This window comes from Blennius ocellaris (assembly GCF_963422515.1).
Source record: "Blennius ocellaris genome assembly, chromosome: 19".
In the NCBI taxonomy this organism is placed as follows: Eukaryota; Metazoa; Chordata; class Actinopteri; order Blenniiformes; family Blenniidae; genus Blennius; species Blennius ocellaris.
Window position 1 is genome coordinate 2423237 of NC_137668.1, and position 24021 is coordinate 2447257.

Consider the following 24021-nt stretch of genomic DNA (forward strand, 5'->3'; position numbering starts at 1 on the left):
ATCCGGAACATGTGTTTACATCTATGCACCAGGTAAGGGTTTTATGTTTACAGCTCTATACTCTGCAAGTGTTGTGATCTTGGTTTACGTCTCCATGCTCCATTTCAGCGCTCTACGTTTACAGCTCTATGCTCAGCTCTGTGAACTATGCCTACAGCTCTATAGCCAGTTGTGTAAAATAGATTTACAGCTCTACGCTAAACCCAAGTGATCTATGTTTATAGCTCTATGCATTGTCCGTGATCTATGTTTGCAGCTCTATGCTCCGGAGATAACCCGCCGCTGGCCCACACTCACTGCACTGGTTGTTGTGTCAGAAACATGGCGACTTTCAGTAAATACTTGACAGCTAAAAACTCCTCCATAGCGGGCGGTGCTCTACTGGTTCTCTACCTTCTGAAGAGCCGCTGTCGGAGGAACAAGCCGGGCAGGTAAGAGCCGGAGGAGGTCGGCTTTTAAACCGTTTGAGACAGGAGGCTAGTTAGCTGTTAGCCGTCCATTCTGACAGGTGGCAGATTTTCCAGAGTTCACCTTTACATATGTCTGGGTAGGTTAACTTATTCTGGGTAGGTTAACTGAATCTGGGTTGGTTAACAGAGTCTCGGTCGGTTAACTTTGTCTGGGTGGGTTAACTGAGTCTGGACGGGTTAACTTAGTCTGGGTAGGTTAATTTGGTCTGACCAGTACTTCAGTTCAGTGTTTAGCTGGGACTGGTACTTCACTACGTCAGTTCAGTCCAGTAACAGCAGAGACCAATCTCACAAAGATAAGTTGTTGCACAAGTAAGAAGAATGTCCACAGCTTCTGTCAGAGAGTGGATACTACCTGTAGTGGATACTACCTGTAGTGGTTACTACCTGTAGTGGTTACTACCTGTAGTGGATACTACCTGTAGTGGTTACTACCTGTAATGGTTACTACCTGTAGTGGATACTACCTGTAGTGGTTACTACCTGTAATGGTTACTACCTGTAGTGGATACTACCTGTAGTGGTTACTACCTGTAGTGGATACTACCTGTAGTGGTTACTACCTGTAGTGGATACTACCTGTAGTGGTTACTACCTGTAGTGGATACTACCTGTAGTGGTTACTACCTGTAGTGGTTACTACCTGTAGTGGTTACTACCTGTAGTGGATACTACCTGTAGTGGTTACTACCTGTAATGGTTACTACCTGTAGTGGATACTACCTGTAGTGGTTACTACCTGTAGTGGATACTACCTGTAGTGGTTACTACCTGTAGTGGATACTACCTGTAGTGGTTACTACCTGTAGTGGATACTACCTGTAGTGGTTACTACCTGTAGTGGTTACTACCTGTAGTGGTTACTACCTGTAGTGGATACTACCTGTAGTGGATACTACCTGTAATGGTTACTACCTGTAGTGGATACTACCTGCAGTGGATACTACCTGTAGTGGTTACTACCTGTAGTGGATACTACCTGTAGTGGTTACTACCTGTAGTGGTTACTACCTGTAGTGGATACTACCTGTAGTGGATACTACCTGTAGTGGATACTACCTGTAGTGGATACTACCTGTAGTGGTTACTACCTGTAGTGGATACTACCTGTAGTGGTTACTACCTGTAGTGGATACTACCTGTAGTGGTTACTACCTGTAGTGGTTACTACCTGTAGTGGTTACTACCTGTAGTGGTTACTACCTGTAGTGGATACTACCTGTAGTGGTTACTACCTGTAATGGTTACTACCTGTAGTGGATACTACCTGTAGTGGTTACTACCTGTAGTGGATACTACCTGTAGTGGTTACTACCTGTAGTGGATACTACCTGTAGTGGTTACTACCTGTAGTGGATACTACCTGTAGTGGTTACTACCTGTAGTGGTTACTACCTGTAGTGGTTACTACCTGTAGTGGATACTACCTGTAGTGGATACTACCTGTAATGGTTACTACCTGTAGTGGATACTACCTGCAGTGGATACTACCTGTAGTGGTTACTACCTGTAGTGGATACTACCTGTAGTGGTTACTACCTGTAGTGGATACTACCTGTAGTGGTTACTACCTGTAGTGGATACTACCTGTAGTGGATACTACCTGTAGTGGATACTACCTGTAGTGGATACTACCTGCAGTGGATACTACCTGTAATGGTTACTACCTGTAGTGGTTACTACCTGTAGTGGATACTACCTGTAGTGGATACTACCTGTAATGGTTACTACCTGTAGTGGATACTACCTGTAGTGGTTACTACCTGTAGTGGTTACTACCTGTAGTGGTTACTACCTGTAGTGGATACTACCTGTAGTGGATACTACCTGTAGTGGATACTACCTGTAGTGGTTACTACCTGTAGTGGATACTACCTGTAGTGGTTACTACCTGTAGTGGTTACTACCTGTAGTGGATACTACCTGTAATGGTTACTACCTGTAGTGGATACTACCTGTAGTGGATACTACCTGTAGTGGATACTACCTGTAGTGGTTACTACCTGTAGTGGTTACTACCTGTAGTGGTTACTACCTGTAGTGGATACTACCTGTAGTGGTTACTACCTGTAGTGGATACTACCTGTAGTGGATACTACCTGTAGTGGTTACTACCTGTAGTGGTTACTACCTGTAGTGGTTACTACCTGTAGTGGATACTACCTGTAGTGGATACTACCTGTAGTGGATACTACCTGTAGTGGTTACTACCTGTAGTGGTTACTACCTGTAGTGGATACTACCTGTAGTGGATACTACCTGTAGTGGTTACTACCTGTAGTGGATACTACCTGTAGTGGATACTACCTGCAGTGGATACTACCTGTAGTGGATACTACCTGTAGTGGATACTACCTGTAGTGGATACTACCTGTAGTGGATACTACCTGTAGTGGTTACTACCTGTAGTGGTTACTACCTGTAGTGGATAGGTCATCTGCACATGCTAAGTAGAGCCAATCAGAGCAAAGTTTTCTCTGTGATGTCATGACTCCACCAGATTGTGTGTGTGTGTGTGTGTGTGTGTGTGTGTGTGTGTGTGTGTGTGTGTGTGTGTGTGTGTGTGTGTGTGTGTGTGTGTGTGTGTGTGTGTGTGTGTGTGTCTGTGTCTGTGTCTGTGTCTGTGTGTGTGTGTGTGTGTGTGTGTGTGTGTGTGTGTGTGTGTGTGTGTGTGTGTGTGTGTGTGTGTGTGTGTGTGTGTGTGTGTGTGTGTGTGTGTGTGCGTGCGTGCGTGCGTGCGTGCGCGCGCGCGCGCGCGCGTGCGTATGTGTTACAGATCAACCAACATGAAAATTATAACTTTAAGAGTTTCTTCCATTTCCATGGAAACGGATGTTGTTTTCAGAACATTGGAGTGTAAACATGAAACTTTTCTGAAAGAAACTCAAAACAATGTGTTTTCCCCTTGAAACGCTGTGAAAGCGCAGCTGAAGCTAATGGATCTTAAACGCCATTTAAAGAGTAACCGACGTCACATTTCTGCTTTTGGATTCATCCAATCTGTGGAATAAAAGAAACAAATGAATCCTAATTATTCTTCAAGTTCCTATCCATTTGGACTGTTGAAGCAGTTTCTGTCCTCAAACCTGTTGTTGTGCATTTCAGTGGGAAAGGAGACCTGGTGTTGACCTCAGAGGTATGTCCAATTTATTGTCTTCATGTTAGGCAGCCCTCCCCCCAGTGGATGTTTTGACATTACCCTGTCCTCTGCTTTGTAGAAAGATGGAAGGAAAGACAAAGCAGCGGTGGACACCGTCTTCCTCGGCCGCATCCTGCAGATCCTGAGAGTCCTGGTACCCCAAGTCTTCTGCATGGAGGTACACACACACACACACACACACACACACACACACACACACACACACACACACACACACACACACACACACACACACACACACACACACACACACACACACACACACACACACACACACACAGAAATGTTTTCTAGGTGTGAACCAGCAAAATTGAGAAATGTAAAAACACAGCAGATAAATTAAGATCACTTCTACCAAAGGCTGGTTTTATTCTCCTCCAATGTCGCTGAGCCCAAGATTTAGCGGTTGCACTGCACTCTGGGAAATATGGTGGTGCCCCAAGTGGGTGGAGCAGGGTGATGAGTTGCTCCATGTGTGTAGAGCTGGTTGAAGAGTTGCTCCGTGTGGGTGGAGCAGATGGCTGGAGGTCGAGGAGCAGTAGCTCTTTGGGTGGAGGTGGAGGAGAAGTATTAGCTCTTTGGGTGGTGGGGGTGGAGGAGGAATACTTCTAAAGGGGTGTGGCCTCCTGATGAAACTCTCACTGTGTTGCGGTGTTCAGTGTTTCTGAGTGATTGAAGCATCATAAACCACTGCTGGAGTGTCAGTAGAGACCTGCGGCGGTGAGGATGATGGTCCTTCAGGTTTATGTATCAGTAGAGACCTGCGGGGGTGAGGATGATGGTCCTTCAGGTTTATGTATCAGTAGAGACCTGCGGCGGTGAGGATGATGGTCCTTCAGGTTTATGTATCAGTAGAGACCTGCGGCGGTGAGGATGATGGTCCTTCAGGTTTATGTATCAGTAGAGACCTGCGGCGGTGAGGATGATGGTCCTTCAGGTTTATGTATCAGTAGAGACCTGCGGCGGTGAGGATGATGGTCCTTCAGGTTTATGTATCAGTAGAGACCTGCGGCGGTGAGGATGATGGTCCTTCAGGTTTATGTATCAGTAGAGACCTGCGGCGGTGAGGATGATGGTCCTTCAGGTTTATGTATCAGTAGAGACCTGCGGCGGTGAGGATGATGGTCCTTCAGGTTTATGTATCAGTAGAGACCTGCGGCGGTGAGGATGATGGTCCTTCAGGTTTATGTATCAGTAGAGACCTGCGGCGGTGAGGATGATGGTCCTTCAGGTTTATGTATCAGTAGAGACCTGCGGCGGTGAGGATGATGGTCCTTCAGGTTTATGTATCAGTAGAGACCTGCGGCGGTGAGGATGCTGGTCCTTCAGGTTTATGTATCAGTAGAGACCTGCGGCGGTGAGGATGCTGGTCCTTCAGGTTTATGTATCAGTAGAGACCTGCGGGGGTGAGGATGATGGTCCTTCAGGTTTATGTATCAGTAGAGACCTGCGGCGGTGAGGATGATGGTCCTTCAGGTTTATGTATCAGTAGAGACCTGCGGCGGTGAGGATGATGGTCCTTCAGGTTTATGTATCAGTAGAGACCTGCGGCGTTTAGGATGATGGTCCTTCAGGTTTATGTATCAGTAGAGACCTGCGGCGGTGAGGATGATGGTCCTTCAGGTTTATGTATCAGTAGAGACCTGCGGGGGTGAGGATGATGGTCCTTCAGGTTTATGTATCAGTAGAGACCTGCGGCGGTGAGGATGATGGTCCTTCAGGTTTATGTATCAGTAGAGACCTGCGGCGGTGAGGATGATGGTCCTTCAGGTTTATGTATCAGTAGAGACCTGCGGCGGTGAGGATGATGGTCCTTCAGGTTTATGTATCAGTAGAGACCTGCGGCGGTGAGGATGATGGTCCTTCAGGTTTATGTATCAGTAGAGACCTGCGGCGTTTAGGATGATGGTCCTTCAGGTTTATGTATCAGTAGAGACCTGCGGCGGTGAGGATGATGGTCCTTCAGGTTTATGTATCAGTAGAGACCTGCGGGGGTGAGGATGATGGTCCTTCAGGTTTATGTATCAGTAGAGACCTGCGGCGGTGAGGATGATGGTCCTTCAGGTTTATGTATCAGTAGAGACCTGCGGCGGTGAGGATGATGGTCCTTCAGGTTTATGTATCAGTAGAGACCTGCGGCGGTGAGGATGATGGTCCTTCAGGTTTATGTATCAGTAGAGACCTGCGGCGGTGAGGATGCTGGTCCTTCAGGTTTATGTATCAGTAGAGACCTGCGGCGGTGAGGATGATGGTCCTTCAGGTTTATGTATCAGTAGAGACCTGCGGCGGTGAGGATGATGGTCCTTCAGGTTTATGCATCAGTAGAGACCTGCGGGGGTGAGGATGATGGTCCTTCAGGTTTATGTATCAGTAGAGACCTGCGGCGGTGAGGATGATGGTCCTTCAGGTTTATGTATCAGTAGAGACCTGCGGCGGTGAGGATGATGGTCCTTCAGGTTTATGTATCAGTAGAGACCTGCGGCGGTGAGGATGATGGTCCTTCAGGTTTATGTATCAGTAGAGACCTGCGGCGGTGAGGATGATGGTCCTTCAGGTTTATGTATCAGTAGAGACCTGCGGCGGTGAGGATGCTGGTCCTTCAGGTTTATGTATCAGTAGAGACCTGCGGCGGCGAGGATGATGGTCCTTCAGGTTTATGTATCAGTAGAGACCTGCGGCGGTGAGGATGATGGTCCTTCAGGTTTATGTATCAGTAGAGACCTGCGGTGGTGAGGATGCTGGTCCTCCACTAACCCTGGGTTTGTATCCACAGACCGGCTACCTGCTGCTGATCGCCGCCATGCTGGTTGCCCGGACCTACTGTGATGTGTGGATGATCCAGAACGGCACCATGATCGAGAGGTCAGCCTGGTTCCCCCTCTCTGTCCTGCATGTGACGTTTGTGCGTGTTGCCGCCATCCTCCAGGGGGGGCGCTGTAACGCCACACGGTCTGGTCCTCCAGCTGATCTTCACTTCGGCCCTCCTCTCGGGCCCCAAGGCACCCGGAGCCACTGCCTGCTGCAGTGCTCTGTGCGGCGGCCATGTTGGATGAGGACCTTCTCCTCCAGTACATTCACTTTGATGACAATCAGTATCCAAACATTTTCATCTGGTCTGGTAATTTACAAACTCTAGGCATGTAGATCTGATCCAGAAATATTTAGTACATTCAAATGTTTCTTTTCATCCTGAAATGGTTTGACGGCTGAGGAGTGCGTTGCCATCAAAGTACTGTGTGTCTCAGAATGTAGCCTAACCTGCTGCTGAACGAGGTCCTGTATTTTCCAGAAGCAGCCTCCTCAGTGAGTGAAGGCTGAACAACCTGGTCTTAGAAACCGTTGTCACTGATCAAAGTGACGGTGTTCTGGAAGCAGAACAAGGAGGAAGTGGAAGAGAAACACATTCCCACATCCAGAGCTGCTCGCCGTCCAGAGGCTGGTGTCCAGCCGCTCTGTGCCGAAGAAGACGAGGCTGTTTGTGTTGCTACTGAAGCTTGTGGAATAACCTTTGTTTCACTTTCAGGATGATCATGACCGATTGTGTACTTGGAGTATTAAATTTACTTTTCAGGATATACTTTGGAGATGTTGAGCTGTTTGGTGGTTGAAGTGGAGTCTTGTGTTTTCTGATGCCTTTACTCTGACTCTCCACAGCGGCATTATAAACAGAGACATCACTCTATTCAAGAAGCACTTTTGTTCCTACATATCAGTCATACCTGGGGTAACTCACGTCTTCGTAGTGACAAAGTACTAACTGTGTGTTCTTAATGCCTTAGAGTTTGTGTTTGGTGTTTCACTGCATTTTCTTTCATTTTATAACATGCAGATGTGATGTTTGTCAGCTGTTATTCATTGGGAAAACTCCCTCACCTGAAATATCCTTCAGTCTCTGCACCTGTCTCAGCATGGACACATGTTGTGCCTGGACACTCTGTCCAGTTAGAGCAGCACCTTCACCATAACGTCCCCACCAGTGAACAGATAAATGACCACCTCCGTCAAACCTGGACAAAATGGGTCACCAGCCATGCATCAGAAGTCAAAGTTCACAAACTGATGCCCTGCTGGAGGAATCCACTGGGGCATCCGTCCCCGCCCGACCGTCCCCCACTGGATGGCACAGTCCCCCACTGGGGAGAGTGTCTCCAGCATGCAGTGCAGAGATTGTGGATATCTCAGGTCTTCACAGTGCCCATCTGTTTCATATCAGGGAAACGGACCTTTGCCCCCTGTATCACTGACCATGTCCCTCTCTGCATGTTGTGGTTCGCAGTGCAATTATCGGTCGCTCAACCAGAGATTTCAAGATCTGCTTGTTCAGCTTTGCCAAATTCATGCCTCTTGTAAGTGTGTGTGACGTCTCCCCTCCATAGTCCTAGTTAATGTCGTGCCGTCAAGAGCTCCGTCCCGCAGTGCTGAAGTGAAGGACAGCCCTGATATGGAAAACACTGGTTCATCTGTGTGTTTTCTGTCTTCTCACTCATTGATCAGCCGCATTAACCCGAAGCCTGATTATCGTTCTTCACTAATCCATAACTGCATGCCTCCCTGACACACCAAGCAGTTCAAGCTTTTCTCACTGCTCTGCTGGATTTTCTGTAAGCAATAGCAGCCATTTGTCCTCTGAAGGAGTGCTGTAGTAATGAGAAGGGACGTGAGGCATCATGACCCCAACAATTCAATTCAGGAGGACTTTTTCTCAGGTCTCTCAGTTCAGGAAGTAGAATTTAAGGAGCAATGTTGAACTGAGACCTTCACCACTACGAACCCCCGTCTGAAGCTGCAGCTAAAGTATCAAAGCTGGCAGTAGAATGTTAAAGAGCTCCACACGTCAGAGCAGCAGCTCTGAGTCCAGACGAATCCTCCTCATTCCTGCAGCATCCTGCTCAACGTCTGCATGGCCGCCTCTGCATGCTCCTCTGAGCTCCTCCCTCCATTTCCTGTCCTGTTCTCTGTGCCCTGGGGATATTTCCCCTCTGGCCCGCCGCTGAAGCTCACAGGTCATGTTTGTCCTCTTTCCAGATTGCCTTGATCAACAACTTCCTGAAGTTTGGCCTCAACGAGCTGAAGCTGCGCTTCCGCACGAAGCTGACCAAGAGTCTCTATGACCAGTACCTGCAGTAAGGCTCCTCCTACTCCATCCATCCTCCTGCTCCAGTCCACTGCACCATCAATACTCGTGCCTTTCTCATTCTAGAGGTTACACCTACTACAAAATGGGAAACCTGGACAACCGGATAGCCAACGCAGACCAGCTGCTGACTCAGGACGTGGAGAAATTCTGTAATAGTGTTGTGGACCTTTACTCCAACATCAGCAAGGTAACAGTACTCAGTACACCCAGGAGGGCTGGTGCTTGATGTCTGAGCTGGGTTTAGTCTCTGGACTGGTTAATCTCTGAGCTGGGTTTAGTCTCTGGACTGGTTACTATCTGAGCTGGGTTTAGTCTCTGGACTGGTTAATCTCTGAGCTGGGTTTAGTCTCTGGACTGGTTAATCTCTGAGCTGGGTTTAGTCTCTGGACTGGTTAATCTCTGAGCTGGGTTTAGTCTCTGGACTGGTTAATCTCTGAGCTGGGTTTAGTCTCTGGACTGGTTACTATCTGAGCTGGGTTTAGTCTCTGGACTGGTTAATCTCTGAGCTGGGTTTAGTCTCTGGACTGGTTAATCTCTGAGCTGGGTTTAGTCTCTGGACTGGTTAATCTCTGAGCTGGGTTTAGTCTCTGGACTGGTTAATCTCTGAGCTGGGTTTAGTCTCTGGACTGGTTAATCTCTGAGCTGGGTTTAGTCTCTGGACTGGTTACTCTCTGAGCTGGGTTTAGTCTCTGGACTGGTTACTATCTGAGCTGGGTTTAGTCTCTGGACTGGTTAATCTCTGAGCTGGGTTTAGTCTCTGGACTGGTTAATCTCTGAGCTGGGTTTAGTCTCTGGACTGGTTAATCTCTGAGCTGGGTTTAGTCTCTGGACTGGTTACTATCAGAGCTGGGTTTAGTCTCTGGACTGGTTAATCTCTGAGCTGGGTTTAGTCTCTGGACTGGTTACTATCAGAGCTGGGTTTAGTCTCTGGACTGGTTAATCTCTGAGCTGGGTTTAGTCTCTGGACTGGTTAATCTCTGAGCTGGGTTTAGTCTCTGGACTGGTTACTATCAGAGCTGGGTTTAGTCTCTGGACTGGTTACTATCTGAGCTGGGTTTAGTCTCTGGACTGGTTACTATCAGAGCTGGGTTTAGTCTCTGGACTGGTTACTATCTTAGCTGGGTTTAGTCTCTGGACTGGTTAATCTCTGAGCTGGGTTTAGTCTCTGGACTGGTTACTATCTGAGCTGGGTTTAGTCTCTGGACTGGTTAATCTCTGAGCTGGGTTTAGTCTCTGGACTGGTTACTATCTGAGCTGGGTTTAGTCTCTGGACTGGTTACTATCTGAGCTGGGTTTAGTCTCTGGACTGGTTAATCTCTGAGCTGGGTTTAGTCTCTGGACTGGTTAATCTCTGAGCTGGGTTTAGTCTCTGGACTGGTTAATCTCTGAGCTGGGTTTAGTCTCTGGACTGGTTAATCTCTGAGCTGGGTTTAGTCTCTGGACTGGTTACTCTCTGAGCTGGGTTTAGTCTCTGGACTGGTTACTATCTGAGCTGGGTTTAGTCTCTGGACTGGTTAATCTCTGAGCTGGGTTTAGTCTCTGGACTGGTTAATCTCTGAGCTGGGTTTAGTCTCTGGAGTGGTTACTATCAGAGCTGGGTTTAGTCTCTGGACTGGTTACTATCAGAGCTGGGTTTAGTCTCTGGACTGGTTACTATCAGAGCTGGGTTTAGTCTCTGGACTGGTTACTATCAGAGCTGGGTTTAGTCTCTGGACTGGTTAATCTCTGAGCTGGGTTTAGTCTCTGGACTGGTTAATCTCTGAGCTGGGTTTAGTCTCTGGACTGGTTACTATCAGAGCTGGGTTTAGTCTCTGGACTGGTTACTATCTGAGCTGGGTTTAGTCTCTGGACTGGTTACTATCAGAGCTGGGTTTAGTCTCTGGACTGGTTACTATCTTAGCTGGGTTTAGTCTCTGGACTGGTTAATCTCTGAGCTGGGTTTAGTCTCTGGACTGGTTACTATCAGAGCTGGGTTTAGTCTCTGGACTGGTTACTATCTGAGCTGGGTTTAGTCTCTGGACTGGTTACTATCTGAGCTGGGTTTAGTCTCTGGACTGGTTAATCTCTGAGCTGGGTTTAGTCTGACTAGTTACTATCTGAGCTGGGTTTAGTCTCTGGACTGGTTAATCTCTGAGCTGGGTTTAGTCTCTGGACTGGTTAATCTCTGAGCTGGGTTTAGTCTCTGGACTGGTTAATCTCTGAGCTGGGTTTAGTCTCTGGAGTGGTTAATCTCTGAGCTGGGTTTAGTCTCTGGACTGGTTACTATCAGAGCTGGGTTTAGTCTCTGGACTGGTTAATCTCTGAGCTGGGTTTAGTCTCTGGACTGGTTAATCTCTGAGCTGGGTTTAGTCTCTGGACTGGTTAATCTCTGAGCTGGGTTTAGTCTCTGGACTGGTTAATCTCTGAGCTGGGTTTAGTCTCTGGACTGGTTAATCTCTGAGCTGGGTTTAGTCTCTGGACTGGTTACTATCTGAGCTGGGTTTAGTCTCTGGACTGGTTAATCTCTGAGCTGGGTTTAGTCTCTGGACTGGTTAATCTCTGAGCTGGGTTTAGTCTCTGGACTGGTTAATCTCTGAGCTGGGTTTAGTCTCTGGACTGGTTAATCTCTGAGCTGGGTTTAGTCTCTGGACTGGTTACTATCTGAGCTGGGTTTAGTCTCTGGACTGGTTAATCTCTGAGCTGGGTTTAGTCTCTGGACTGGTTAATCTCTGAGCTGGGTTTAGTCTCTGGACTGGTTAATCTCTGAGCTGGGTTTAGTCTCTGGACTGGTTACTATCAGAGCTGGGTTTAGTCTCTGGACTGGTTAATCTCTGAGCTGGGTTTAGTCTCTGGACTGGTTACTATCAGAGCTGGGTTTAGTCTCTGGACTGGTTAATCTCTGAGCTGGGTTTAGTCTCTGGACTGGTTAATCTCTGAGCTGGGTTTAGTCTCTGGACTGGTTACTATCAGAGCTGGGTTTAGTCTCTGGACTGGTTACTATCTGAGCTGGGTTTAGTCTCTGGACTGGTTACTATCAGAGCTGGGTTTAGTCTCTGGACTGGTTACTATCTTAGCTGGGTTTAGTCTCTGGACTGGTTAATCTCTGAGCTGGGTTTAGTCTCTGGACTGGTTAATCTCTGAGCTGGGTTTAGTCTCTGGACTGGTTAATCTCTGAGCTGGGTTTAGTCTCTGGACTGGTTAATCTCTGAGCTGGGTTTAGTCTCTGGACTGGTTAATCTCTGAGCTGGGTTTAGTCTCTGGACTGGTTAATCTCTGAGCTGGGTTTAGTCTCTGGACTGGTTAATCTCTGAGCTGGGTTTAGTCTCTGGACTGGTTAATCTCTGAGCTGGGTTTAGTCTCTGGACTGGTTAATCTCTGAGCTGGGTTTAGTCTCTGGACTGGTTACTCTCTGAGCTGGGTTTAGTCTCTGGACTGGTTAATCTCTGAGCTGGGTTTAGTCTCTGGACTGGTTAATCTCTGAGCTGGGTTTAGTCTCTGGAGTGGTTAATCTCTGAGCTGGGTTTAGTCTCTGGACTGGTTACTATCAGAGCTGGGTTTAGTCTCTGGACTGGTTAATCTCTGAGCTGGGTTTAGTCTCTGGACTGGTTACTATCAGAGCTGGGTTTAGTCTCTGGACTGGTTAATCTCTGAGCTGGGTTTAGTCTCTGGACTGGTTAATCTCTGAGCTGGGTTTAGTCTCTGGACTGGTTACTATCAGAGCTGGGTTTAGTCTCTGGACTGGTTACTATCTGAGCTGGGTTTAGTCTCTGGACTGGTTACTATCAGAGCTGGGTTTAGTCTCTGGACTGGTTACTATCTTAGCTGGGTTTAGTCTCTGGACTGGTTAATCTCTGAGCTGGGTTTAGTCTCTGGACTGGTTACTATCAGAGCTGGGTTTAGTCTCTGGACTGGTTACTATCTGAGCTGGGTTTAGTCTCTGGACTGGTTACTATCTGAGCTGGGTTTAGTCTCTGGACTGGTTAATCTCTGAGCTGGGTTTAGTCTGACTAGTTACTATCTGAGCTGGGTTTAGTCTCTGGACTGGTTAATCTCTGAGCTGGGTTTAGTCTCTGGACTGGTTAATCTCTGAGCTGGGTTTAGTCTCTGGACTGGTTAATCTCTGAGCTGGGTTTAGTCTCTGGAGTGGTTAATCTCTGAGCTGGGTTTAGTCTCTGGACTGGTTACTATCAGAGCTGGGTTTAGTCTCTGGACTGGTTAATCTCTGAGCTGGGTTTAGTCTCTGGACTGGTTAATCTCTGAGCTGGGTTTAGTCTCTGGACTGGTTAATCTCTGAGCTGGGTTTAGTCTCTGGACTGGTTAATCTCTGAGCTGGGTTTAGTCTCTGGACTGGTTAATCTCTGAGCTGGGTTTAGTCTCTGGACTGGTTACTATCTGAGCTGGGTTTAGTCTCTGGACTGGTTAATCTCTGAGCTGGGTTTAGTCTCTGGACTGGTTAATCTCTGAGCTGGGTTTAGTCTCTGGACTGGTTAATCTCTGAGCTGGGTTTAGTCTCTGGACTGGTTAATCTCTGAGCTGGGTTTAGTCTCTGGACTGGTTACTCTCTGAGCTGGGTTTAGTCTCTGGACTGGTTACTATCTGAGCTGGGTTTAGTCTCTGGACTGGTTAATCTCTGAGCTGGGTTTAGTCTCTGGACTGGTTAATCTCTGAGCTGGGTTTAGTCTCTGGACTGGTTAATCTCTGAGCTGGGTTTAGTCTCTGGACTGGTTACTATCAGAGCTGGGTTTAGTCTCTGGACTGGTTAATCTCTGAGCTGGGTTTAGTCTCTGGACTGGTTACTATCAGAGCTGGGTTTAGTCTCTGGACTGGTTAATCTCTGAGCTGGGTTTAGTCTCTGGACTGGTTAATCTCTGAGCTGGGTTTAGTCTCTGGACTGGTTACTATCAGAGCTGGGTTTAGTCTCTGGACTGGTTACTATCTGAGCTGGGTTTAGTCTCTGGACTGGTTACTATCAGAGCTGGGTTTAGTCTCTGGACTGGTTACTATCTTAGCTGGGTTTAGTCTCTGGACTGGTTAATCTCTGAGCTGGGTTTAGTCTCTGGACTGGTTAATCTCTGAGCTGGGTTTAGTCTCTGGACTGGTTAATCTCTGAGCTGGGTTTAGTCTCTGGACTGGTTACTATCTGAGCTGGGTTTAGTCTCTGGACTGGTTAATCTCTGAGCTGGGTTTAGTCTCTGGACTGGTTAATCTCTGAGCTGGGTTTAGTCTCTGGACTGGTTAATCTCTGAGCTGGGTTTAGTCTCTGGACTGGTTAATCTCTGAGCTGGGTTTAGTCTCTGGACTGGTTACTCTCTGAGCTGGGTTTAGTCTCTGGACTGGTTACTATCTGAGCTGGGTTTAGTCTCTGGACTGGTTAATCTCTGAGCTGGGTTTAGTCTCTGGACTGGTTAATCTCTGAGCTGGGTTTAGTCTCTGGAGTGGTTAATCTCTGAGCTGGGTTTAGTCTCTGGACTGGTTACTATCAGAGCTGGGTTTAGTCTCTGGACTGGTTAATCTCTGAGCTGGGTTTAGTCTCTGGACTGGTTACTATCAGAGCTGGGTTTAGTCTCTGGACTGGTTAATCTCTGAGCTGGGTTTAGTCTCTGGACTGGTTAATCTCTGAGCTGGGTTTAGTCTCTGGACTGGTTACTATCAGAGCTGGGTTTAGTCTCTGGACTGGTTACTATCTGAGCTGGGTTTAGTCTCTGGACTGGTTACTATCAGAGCTGGGTTTAGTCTCTGGACTGGTTACTATCTTAGCTGGGTTTAGTCTCTGGACTGGTTAATCTCTGAGCTGGGTTTAGTCTCTGGACTGGTTACTATCAGAGCTGGGTTTAGTCTCTGGACTGGTTACTATCTGAGCTGGGTTTAGTCTCTGGACTGGTTACTATCTGAGCTGGGTTTAGTCTCTGGACTGGTTAATCTCTGAGCTGGGTTTAGTCTGACTAGTTACTATCTGAGCTGGGTTTAGTCTCTGGACTGGTTAATCTCTGAGCTGGGTTTAGTCTCTGGACTGGTTAATCTCTGAGCTGGGTTTAGTCTCTGGACTGGTTAATCTCTGAGCTGGGTTTAGTCTCTGGAGTGGTTAATCTCTGAGCTGGGTTTAGTCTCTGGACTGGTTACTATCAGAGCTGGGTTTAGTCTCTGGACTGGTTAATCTCTGAGCTGGGTTTAGTCTCTGGACTGGTTAATCTCTGAGCTGGGTTTAGTCTCTGGACTGGTTACTATCAGAGCTGGGTTTAGTCTCTGGACTGGTTACTATCTGAGCTGGGTTTAGTCTCTGGACTGGTTACTATCAGAGCTGGGTTTAGTCTCTGGACTGGTTACTATCTTAGCTGGGTTTAGTCTCTGGACTGGTTAATCTCTGAGCTGGGTTTAGTCTCTGGACTGGTTACTATCAGAGCTGGGTTTAGTCTCTGGACTGGTTACTATCTGAGCTGGGTTTAGTCTCTGGACTGGTTACTATCTGAGCTGGGTTTAGTCTCTGGACTGGTTAATCTCTGAGCTGGGTTTAGTCTGACTAGTTACTATCTGAGCTGGGTTTAGTCTCTGGACTGGTTAATCTCTGAGCTGGGTTTAGTCTCTGGACTGGTTAATCTCTGAGCTGGGTTTAGTCTCTGGACTGGTTAATCTCTGAGCTGGGTTTAGTCTCTGGAGTGGTTAATCTCTGAGCTGGGTTTAGTCTCTGGACTGGTTACTATCAGAGCTGGGTTTAGTCTCTGGACTGGTTAATCTCTGAGCTGGGTTTAGTCTCTGGACTGGTTAATCTCTGAGCTGGGTTTAGTCTCTGGACTGGTTACTATCTGAGCTGGGTTTAGTCACTGGACTGGTTAATCTCTGAGCTGGGTTTAGTCTCCATGTTTGGTTGAAGCACATTGGCTTTGTCTTCATTTGTGGCTCAAACTTTGGTCAAATCACATTTGATAACCAACAAATGTGAAGACGTGTAGAATTCCAGCTCACTGTGCTGGAAGACGGTTGATTTGCATGTTTGACATTCCCAGAAGCTCCCCTCATGTTGTCTAAAGTCAATAAAGACGAAAACTGTCTTCAGTCCAAATGACAGACAGAAAGCAGTCAGTTGTTGTTGATGATCTGCTGTAATGACCAATGAAAGTGTCTCTGCTGTATCTCTTTGTCTGTCTGCAGCCTCTGCTGGACATCGGCCTCTACATCTTCAAGCTGACCAGTGCTATAGGCGCTCAGGTGAGTCTCTCCTCGCAAAGCTCTCCGGCTGTCCTGGAAGGATCCCTGGACTGTTTCTGGACCCGTGCCCACCTTCTGTCCTTCAATCAGGGCCCAGCCACCATGATGACCTACCTGCTGATCTCGGGTCTGTTCCTGACCAGGCTGAGGCGGCCTATCGGTAGGATGACGGTCACTGAGCAGCGCTACGAGGGAGAGTACCGCTACGTCAACTCTCGCCTCATCACCAACAGGTGAGCTCAGCAGAGACCCCGACGTCCGTCTGTCTGCAGCTCTGAAAACTCTGACCTGTGCTTCCTCTGCAGCGAGGAAATCGCCTTCTACAACGGCAACCAGAGGGAGAAACAGACTATTCACGCTACGTTCAAGAGGCTGGTGGGTCCCTGAACGCACCACAGTTCACCCACATCTGAACACTGACACTTCACATGTTAAATTAATATTAAGAGTCTTCTCAATGTGGAGTCAGTTTTAAACAAGGCTTCCTATGATGGGGGGGGGGGGGGGGGGGGGGGGTGTAAATACTGTCCTTTCTATTGGGGTGGGGTGTTAATACTGTACTTTCTATTGGGGGGGTGTAAATACTGTCCTTTCTATTGGGGTGGGGTGTTAATACTGTACTTTCTATTGGGGGGGTGTTAATACTGTACTTTCTGTTGGGGGGTGGTAATACTGTCCTTTCTGTTGGGGGGGTGGTAATACTGTCCTTTCTATTGGGGTGGGGTGGTATTACTGTCCTTTCTATTGGGGTGGGGTGGTAATACTGTCCTTTCTGTTGGGGTGGGGTGGTAATACTGTCCTTTCTATTGGGGTGGGGTGGTAATACTGTCCTTTCTGTTGGGGTGGGGTGGTAATACTGTCCTTTCTATTGGGGTGGGGTGGTAATACTGTCCTTTCTATTGGGGTGGGGTGGTAATACTGTCCTTTCTATTGGGGTGGGGTGGTAATACTGTCCTTTCTATTGGGGTGGGGTGGTAATACTGTCCTTTCTATTGGGGTGGGGTGGTAATACTGTCCTTTCTATTGGGGTGGGGTGGTAATACTGTCCTTTCTGTTGGGGGGGTGGTAGTACTGTCCTTTCTATTGGGGTGGGGTGGTAATACTGTCCTTTCTGTTGGGGGGTGGTAGTACTGTCCTTTCTGATGGGGGGTGGGGTGGTAATACTGTCCTTTCTATTGGGGTGGGGTGGTAATACTGTACTTTCTGTTGGGGTGGGGTGGTAATACTGTACTTTCTGTTGGGGGGTGGTAATACTGTACTTTCTATTGGGGTGGGGTGGTAATACTGTACTTTCTGTTGGGGGTGGTAGTACTGTCCTTTCTATTGGGGTGGGGTGGTAATACTGTACTTTCTGTTGGGGTGGGGTGGTAATACTGTCCTTTCTATTGGGGTGGGGTGGTAATACTGTCCTTTCTATTGGGGTGGGGTGGTAATACTGTCCTTTCTATTGGGGTGGGGTGGTAATACTGTCCTTTCTATTGGGGTGGGGTGGTAATACTGTCCTTTCTATTGGGGTGGGGTGGTAATACTGTCCTTTCTATTGGGGTGGGGTGGTAATACTGTCCCTTCTATTGGGGTGGGGTGGTAATACTGTCCTTTCTATTGGGGTGGGGTGGTAATACTGTCCTTTCTATTGGGGTGGGGTGGTAATACTGTCCTTTCTATTGGGGTGGGGTGGTAATACTGTCCTTTCTGTTGGGGGGTGGTAATACTGTCCTTTCTATTGGGGTGGGGTGGTAATACTGTCCTTTCTGTTGGGGGGTGGTAATACTGTCCTTTCTATTGGGGTGGGGTGGTAATACTGTCCTTTCTGTTGGGGGGTGGTAATACTGTCCTTTCTATTGGGGTGGGGTGGTAATACTGTCCTTTCTGTTGGGGGGGTGGTAATACTGTCCTTTCTATTGGGGTGGGGTGGTAATACTGTCCTTTCTATTGGGGTGGGGTGGTAATACTGTACTTTCTGTTGGGGTGGGGTGGTAATACTGTCCTTTCTATTGGGGTGGGGTGGTAATACTGTTCTTTCTATTGGGGTGGGGTGGTAATACTGTCCTTTCTATTGGGGTGGGGTGGTAATACTGTCCTTTCTATTGGGGTGGGGTGGTAATTCTGTCCTTTCTATTGGGGTGGGGTGGTAATACTGTTCTTTCTATTGGGGTGGGGTGGTAATACTGTCCTTTCTATTGGGGTGGGGTGGTAATACTGTTCTTTCTATTGGGGTGGGGTGGTAATACTGTTCTTTCTATTGGGGTGGGGTGGTAATACTGTCCTTTCTGTTGGGGGGGTGGTAATACTGTCCTTTCTATTGGGGTGGGGTGGTAATACTGTCCTTTCTGTTGGTGGGGTGGTAATACTGTACTTTCTGTTGGTGGGGTGGTAATACTGTCCTTTCTGTTGGTGGGGTGGTAATACTGTACTTTCTGTTGGTGGGGTGGTAATACTGTCCTTTCTATTGGGGTGGGGTGGTAATACTGTCCTTTCTGTTGGGGTGGGGTGGTAATACTGTCCTTTCTATTGGGGTGGGGTGGTAATACTGTCCTTTCTATTGGGGTGGGGTGGTAATACTGTCCTTTCTGTTGGGGGGTGGTAATACTGTCCTTTCTATTGGGGTGGGGTGGTAGTACTGTACTTTCTATTGGGGTGGGGTGGTAATACTGTCCTTTCTGTTGGGGGGTGGTAATACTGTCCTTTCTATTGGGGTGGGGTGGTAATACTGTCCTTTCTGTTGGGGGGTGGTAATACTGTCCTTTCTATTGGGGTGGGGTGGTAATACTGTCCTTTCTGTTGGGGGGGTGGTAATACTGTCCTTTCTATTGGGGTGGGGTGGTAATACTGTCCTTTCTATTGGGGTGGGGTGGTAATACTGTACTTTCTGTTGGGGTGGGGTGGTAATACTGTCCTTTCTATTGGGGTGGGGTGGTAATACTGTCCTTTCTATTGGGGTGGGGTGGTAATACTGTCCTTTCTGTTGGTGGGGTGGTAATACTGTCCTTTCTATTGGGGTGGGGTGGTAATACTGTCCTTTCTATTGGGGTGGGGTGGTAATACTGTCCTTTCTATTGGGGGGGGTGGTAATACTGTCCTTTCTATTGGGGTGGGGTGGTAATACTGTCCTTTCTATTGGGGTGGGGTGGTAATACTGTCCTTTCTGTTGGGGGGGTGGTAATACTGTCCTTTCTATTGGGGTGGGGTGGTAATACTGTCCTTTCTATTGGGGTGGGGTGGTAATACTGTCCTTTCTATTGGGGTGGGGTGGTAATACTGTCCTTTCTATTGGGGTGGGGTGGTAATACTGTCCTTTCTGTTGGTGGGGTGGTAATACTGTCCTTTCTATTGGGGTGGGGTGGTAATACTGTCCTTTCTATTGGGGTGGGGTGGTAATACTGTCCTTTCTGTTGGTGGGGTGGTAATACTGTCCTTTCTATTGGGGTGGGGTGGTAATACTGTCCTTTCTATTGGGGTGGGGTGGTAATACTGTCCTTTCTATTGGGGTGGGGTGGTAATACTGTCCTTTCTATTGGGGTGGGGTGGTAATACTGTCCTTTCTATTGGGGTGGGGTGGTAATACTGTCCTTTCTATTGGGGTGGGGTGGTAATACTGTCCTTTCTATTGGGGTGGGGTGGTAATACTGTCCTTTCTATTGGGGTGGGGTGGTAATACTGTCCTTTCTATTGGGGTGGGGTGGTAATACTGTCCTTTCTGTTGGTGGGGTGGTAATACTGTCCTTTCTATTGGGGTGGGGTGGTAGTACTGTCCTTTCTATTGGGGTGGGGTGGTAATACTGTCCTTTCTGTTGGTGGGGTGGTAATACTGTCCTTTCTATTGGGGTGGGGTGGTAATACTGTCCTTTCTATTGGGGTGGGGTGGTAATACTGTCCTTTCTATTGGGGTGGGGTGGTAATACTGTCCTTTCTGTTGGGGTGGGGTGGTAATACTGTCCTTTCTATTGGGGTGGGGTGGTAATACTGTTCTTTCTGTTGGTGGGGTGGTAATACTGTCCTTTCTATTGGGGTGGGGTGGTAATACTGTCCTTTCTATTGGGGTGGGGTGGTAATACTGTCCTTTCTGTTGGTGGGGTGGTAATACTGTCCTTTCTATTGGGGTGGGGTGGTAATACTGTACTTTCTGTTGGTGGGGTGGTAATACTGTCCTTTCTATTGGGGTGGGGTGGTAATACTGTCCTTTCTATTGGGGTGGGGTGGTAATACTGTCCTTTCTGTTGGTGGGGTGGTAATACTGTCCTTTCTATTGGGGTGGGGTGGTAATACTGTCCTTTCTATTGGGGTGGGGTGGTAATACTGTCCTTTCTATTGGGGTGGGGTGGTAATACTGTCCTTTCTATTGGGGTGGGGTGGTAATACTGTCCTTTCTATTGGGGTGGGGTGGTAATACTGTCCTTTCTATTGGGGTGGGGTGGTAATACTGTCCTTTCTATTGGGGTGGGGTGGTAATACTGTCCTTTCTGTTGGTGGGGTGGTAATACTGTCCTTTCTATTGGGGTGGGGTGGTAATACTGTCCTTTCTGTTGGTGGGGTGGTAATACTGTCCTTTCTATTGGGGTGGGGTGGTAATACTGTCCTTTCTATTGGGGTGGGGTGGTAATACTGTACTTTCTGTTGGTGGGGTGGTAATACTGTCCTTTCTATTGGGGTGGGGTGGTAATACTGTCCTTTCTATTGGGGTGGGGTGGTAATACTGTCCTTTCTGTTGGTGGGGTGGTAATACTGTCCTTTCTATTGGGGTGGGGTGGTAATACTGTCCTTTCTATTGGGGTGGGGTGGTAATACTGTCCTTTCTATTGGGGTGGGGTGGTAATACTGTCCTTTCTGTTGGTGGGGTGGTAATACTGTCCTTTCTATTGGGGTGGGGTGGTAATACTGTCCTTTCTATTGGGGTGGGGTGGTAATACTGTCCTTTCTGTTGGGGTGGGGTGGTAATACTGTCCTTTCTATTGGGGTGGGGTGGTAATACTGTCCTTTCTGTTGGTGGGGTGGTAATACTGTCCTTTCTATTGGGGTGGGGTGGTAATACTGTACTTTCTGTTGGGGGGGTGGTAATACTGTCCTTTCTATTGGGGGGGTGGTAATACTGTACTTTCTATTGGGGTGGGGTGGTAATACTGTCCTTTCTATTGGGGTGGGATGGTAATACTGTCTTTTCTGTTGGGGGGGGTGGTAATACTGTCCTTTCTGTTGGGGGGGGTGGTAATACTGTACTTTCTATTGGGGTGGGGTGGTAATACTGTCCTTTCTATTGGGGTGGGGTGGTAATACTGTCCTTTCTATTGGGGTGGGGTGGTAATACTGTACTTTCTATTGGGGTGGGATGGTAATACTGTCCTTTCTATTGGGGTGGGGTGGTAATACTGTCCTTTCTATTGGGGTGGGGTGGTAATACTGTCCTTTCTATTGGGGTGGGGTGGTAATACTGTCCTTTCTATTGGGGTGGGGTGGTAATACTGTACTTTCTATTGGGGTGGGATGGTAATACTGTCCTTTCTATTGGGGTGGGGTGGTAATACTGTCCTTTCTATTGGGGTGGGGTGGTAATACTGTCCTTTCTATTGGGGTGGGGTGGTAATACTGTACTTTCTATTGGGGTGGGGTGGTAGTACTGTCCTTTCTATTGGGGTGGGGTGGTAATACTGTCCTTTCTATTGGGGTGGGATGGTAATACTGTCCTTTCTATTGGGGTGGGGTGGTAATACTGTCCTTTCTGTTCATAAAGGTGGACCATTTGCACAGCTTCATCTTCTTCCGCTTCTCCATGGGCTTTGTGGACAGCATCATCGCCAAGTGTAAGTAAAGAAGCTTGAATTCAAGTGGGAGCAGCAAAGAGAAAATTAAAATAATACAGACACATTTACTGTATATTCAGTGCAATGCTCATCTCAATGGAGTGTACAGGAGATGTGATGGTGGAGCTGTAGAAGTGAAACTGTGGAGGAGGAGCTGTGGAGGTGTGTGTTTCTGATGAGTCCTTCCTCCACAGACATCGCCACCGTGGTGGGATACCTGGTGGTGAGCCGGCCGTTTCTCGACCTGTCACACCCTCGACACCTGCACAGCTCACACTCTGACCTGCTGGAGGTAACACACACACACACACACACACACACACACACACACACACACACACACACACACACACACACACACACACACACACCCGGAACAGGCTTCAAATGACCTCTGAACTAGAACCTCAAAGTCTGACTCTTCTGCTGTTTAATGTCTGTGTGTGTGTGTGTGTGTGTGTGTAGGATTACTACCAGAGTGGCAGGATGCTGCTGAGGATGTCTCAGGCTCTGGGCAGGATCGTTCTCGCTGGCAGAGAGATGAGCCGCCTCTCAGGGTGAGTCTGTTGTGTGCCCCCTCCCTCTCCACGCCATGGCCCCGCCTCTCCACCTATAGCCCCGCCTCCCTCTCCATGATGTCACTGAACAACAGCAACATGGCGGATGAGCAGATGCTGCTGATGCTCGTCACTCTAATAAGGAACATTCTCCAGGCCGCCTTCTACGTTCCTGCGGTATTTCTGTGGCACAGTTACAGCACCACCTAAAGGCTTGGCATATGCACTTACATCATTTTGAGCAGTGTTCATAGCGGCGTGTTGACGAGGAGAAAAAAGATAGTTTTGGCTTGTGTGGACAGAGTTCAGTGGAGCTGCTATGAGCTTTGACCTGCAGCTCTGAGCCTGGTATCAGCTGACCTTTGACCTGCAGCTCTGAGCCTGGTATCAGCTGACCTTTGACCTGTAGCTCTGAGCCTGGTATCAGCTGACCTTTGTCCTGCAGCTCTGAGTCACACTGGGTTGACAAGGTTTGTGTCCACAGGTTCACAGCGCGAATCACTGAACTGATGAAGGTGCTGAAGGAGCTGAATGCTGGGAAGTATGAGCGAACCATGGTGTCCCTGCAGGACAGAGGTGGGTGTCCCTGCAGGACAGAGATGGGTGCAGTGGACAGATGTTTCAGATGTGCTGGCCTGTGGATCACACTGTGGCTTGTTACTGCAGAAGCTGACACAGCAGAGAAGCTGGTGCCTGGCGGCGGTCGGATCATCAACCAGGACAACGTCATCAAGTAAGTTCTCTGAAGGCTCCCAGGTGAGGTGACGGATGTCTGACGTCTCCCTGCATCCCTGCAGGTTCCATCACACGCCGCTGGCCACGCCCAACGGAGACGTCCTGATCAGAGACCTCACCTTCGAGGTAGAGCACACTCCTCCATCCTGCACTCGTCCTCTGTGGACAACGTGATGCAGAGCTGTCTCTCTGTCTCTCTGCCTGTCTGTCTCTCTCTCTTGCCCCCTCATGTTGCAGGTGAGCTCAGGTACTAACGTGCTGGTGTGTGGTCCTAATGGCTGTGGGAAGAGTTCTCTGTTCAGAGTACTTGGAGAGGTGAGTACCTGTTACTTAACGATCCACTGATCACAGTCCCACTGTGGCTCCCAGGCTTCATGTGTGTTTGTTCTGCAGCTGTGGCCTCTGTTTGGTGGATCCCTGACCAAACCTGAGAGGGGGAAGCTCTTCTATGTGCCTCAGGTGAGCCTCCTCACTGCACACTGTATACTACACACTGCATACTACACACTGCACACTGAATACTACACACTGCATACCACGCACTGCACACTACATACTACACACTGATTACTACACACTGCATACCACACACTGCATAGCACACACTGCACACTACACACTGAATACTAAACACTGCATACCACACACTGCACACTACACACTGAATACTACACACAGCATACCACACACTGAATACTACACACTGCACACTGAATACTACACACTGCATACCACACACTGCACACTACACACTGAATACTAAACACTGCATACCACACACTGCACACTACACACTGAATACTACACACAGCATACCACACACTGAATACTACACACTGCACACTGAATACTACACACTGCATACCACACACTGCACACTACACACTGAATACCACACACTGAATACTACACACTAAATACTACACACTGCACACGGCATACTACACACTGCATACTACGCACTACACACTGAATACTACACACT

At 48.1% G+C, this 24021-nt stretch overlaps 1 protein-coding gene across 4 annotated transcripts in view; it reads left to right on the forward strand.

The window, feature by feature from the left end:
• Positions 1–290: 290 nt before the first annotated feature.
• abcd3a (ATP-binding cassette, sub-family D (ALD), member 3a) overlaps positions 291–24021 on the forward strand; it is a 49420-nt gene continuing 25689 nt past the window's right edge. Inside the window, exons 1-18 of one of the 4 annotated variants that reach the window (XM_080515298.1) lie at positions 291–431; positions 3576–3606; positions 3689–3787; positions 6404–6492; positions 7285–7354; positions 8656–8753; positions 8831–8954; positions 15893–15949; positions 16040–16182; positions 16255–16324; positions 21675–21744; positions 21939–22036; positions 22210–22301; positions 22786–22877; positions 22968–23034; positions 23099–23162; positions 23274–23351; positions 23430–23495. In XM_080515298.1, coding sequence (XP_080371424.1) covers positions 322–431; positions 3576–3606; positions 3689–3787; positions 6404–6492; positions 7285–7354; positions 8656–8753; positions 8831–8954; positions 15893–15949; positions 16040–16182; positions 16255–16324; positions 21675–21744; positions 21939–22036; positions 22210–22301; positions 22786–22877; positions 22968–23034; positions 23099–23162; positions 23274–23351; positions 23430–23495 — 1518 coding nt within the window. In that variant the 5' untranslated portion in view covers positions 291–321. Of the gene's footprint in view, positions 432–3575; positions 3607–3688; positions 3788–6403; positions 6493–6551; positions 6699–7284; positions 7355–7906; positions 7977–8655; positions 8754–8830; positions 8955–15892; positions 15950–16039; positions 16183–16254; positions 16325–21674; positions 21745–21938; positions 22037–22209; positions 22302–22785; positions 22878–22967; positions 23035–23098; positions 23163–23273; positions 23352–23429; positions 23496–24021 lie in introns of those variants that run through there. The other 3 variants (XM_080515297.1, XM_080515299.1, XM_080515300.1) reach the window with 3 other exon arrangements.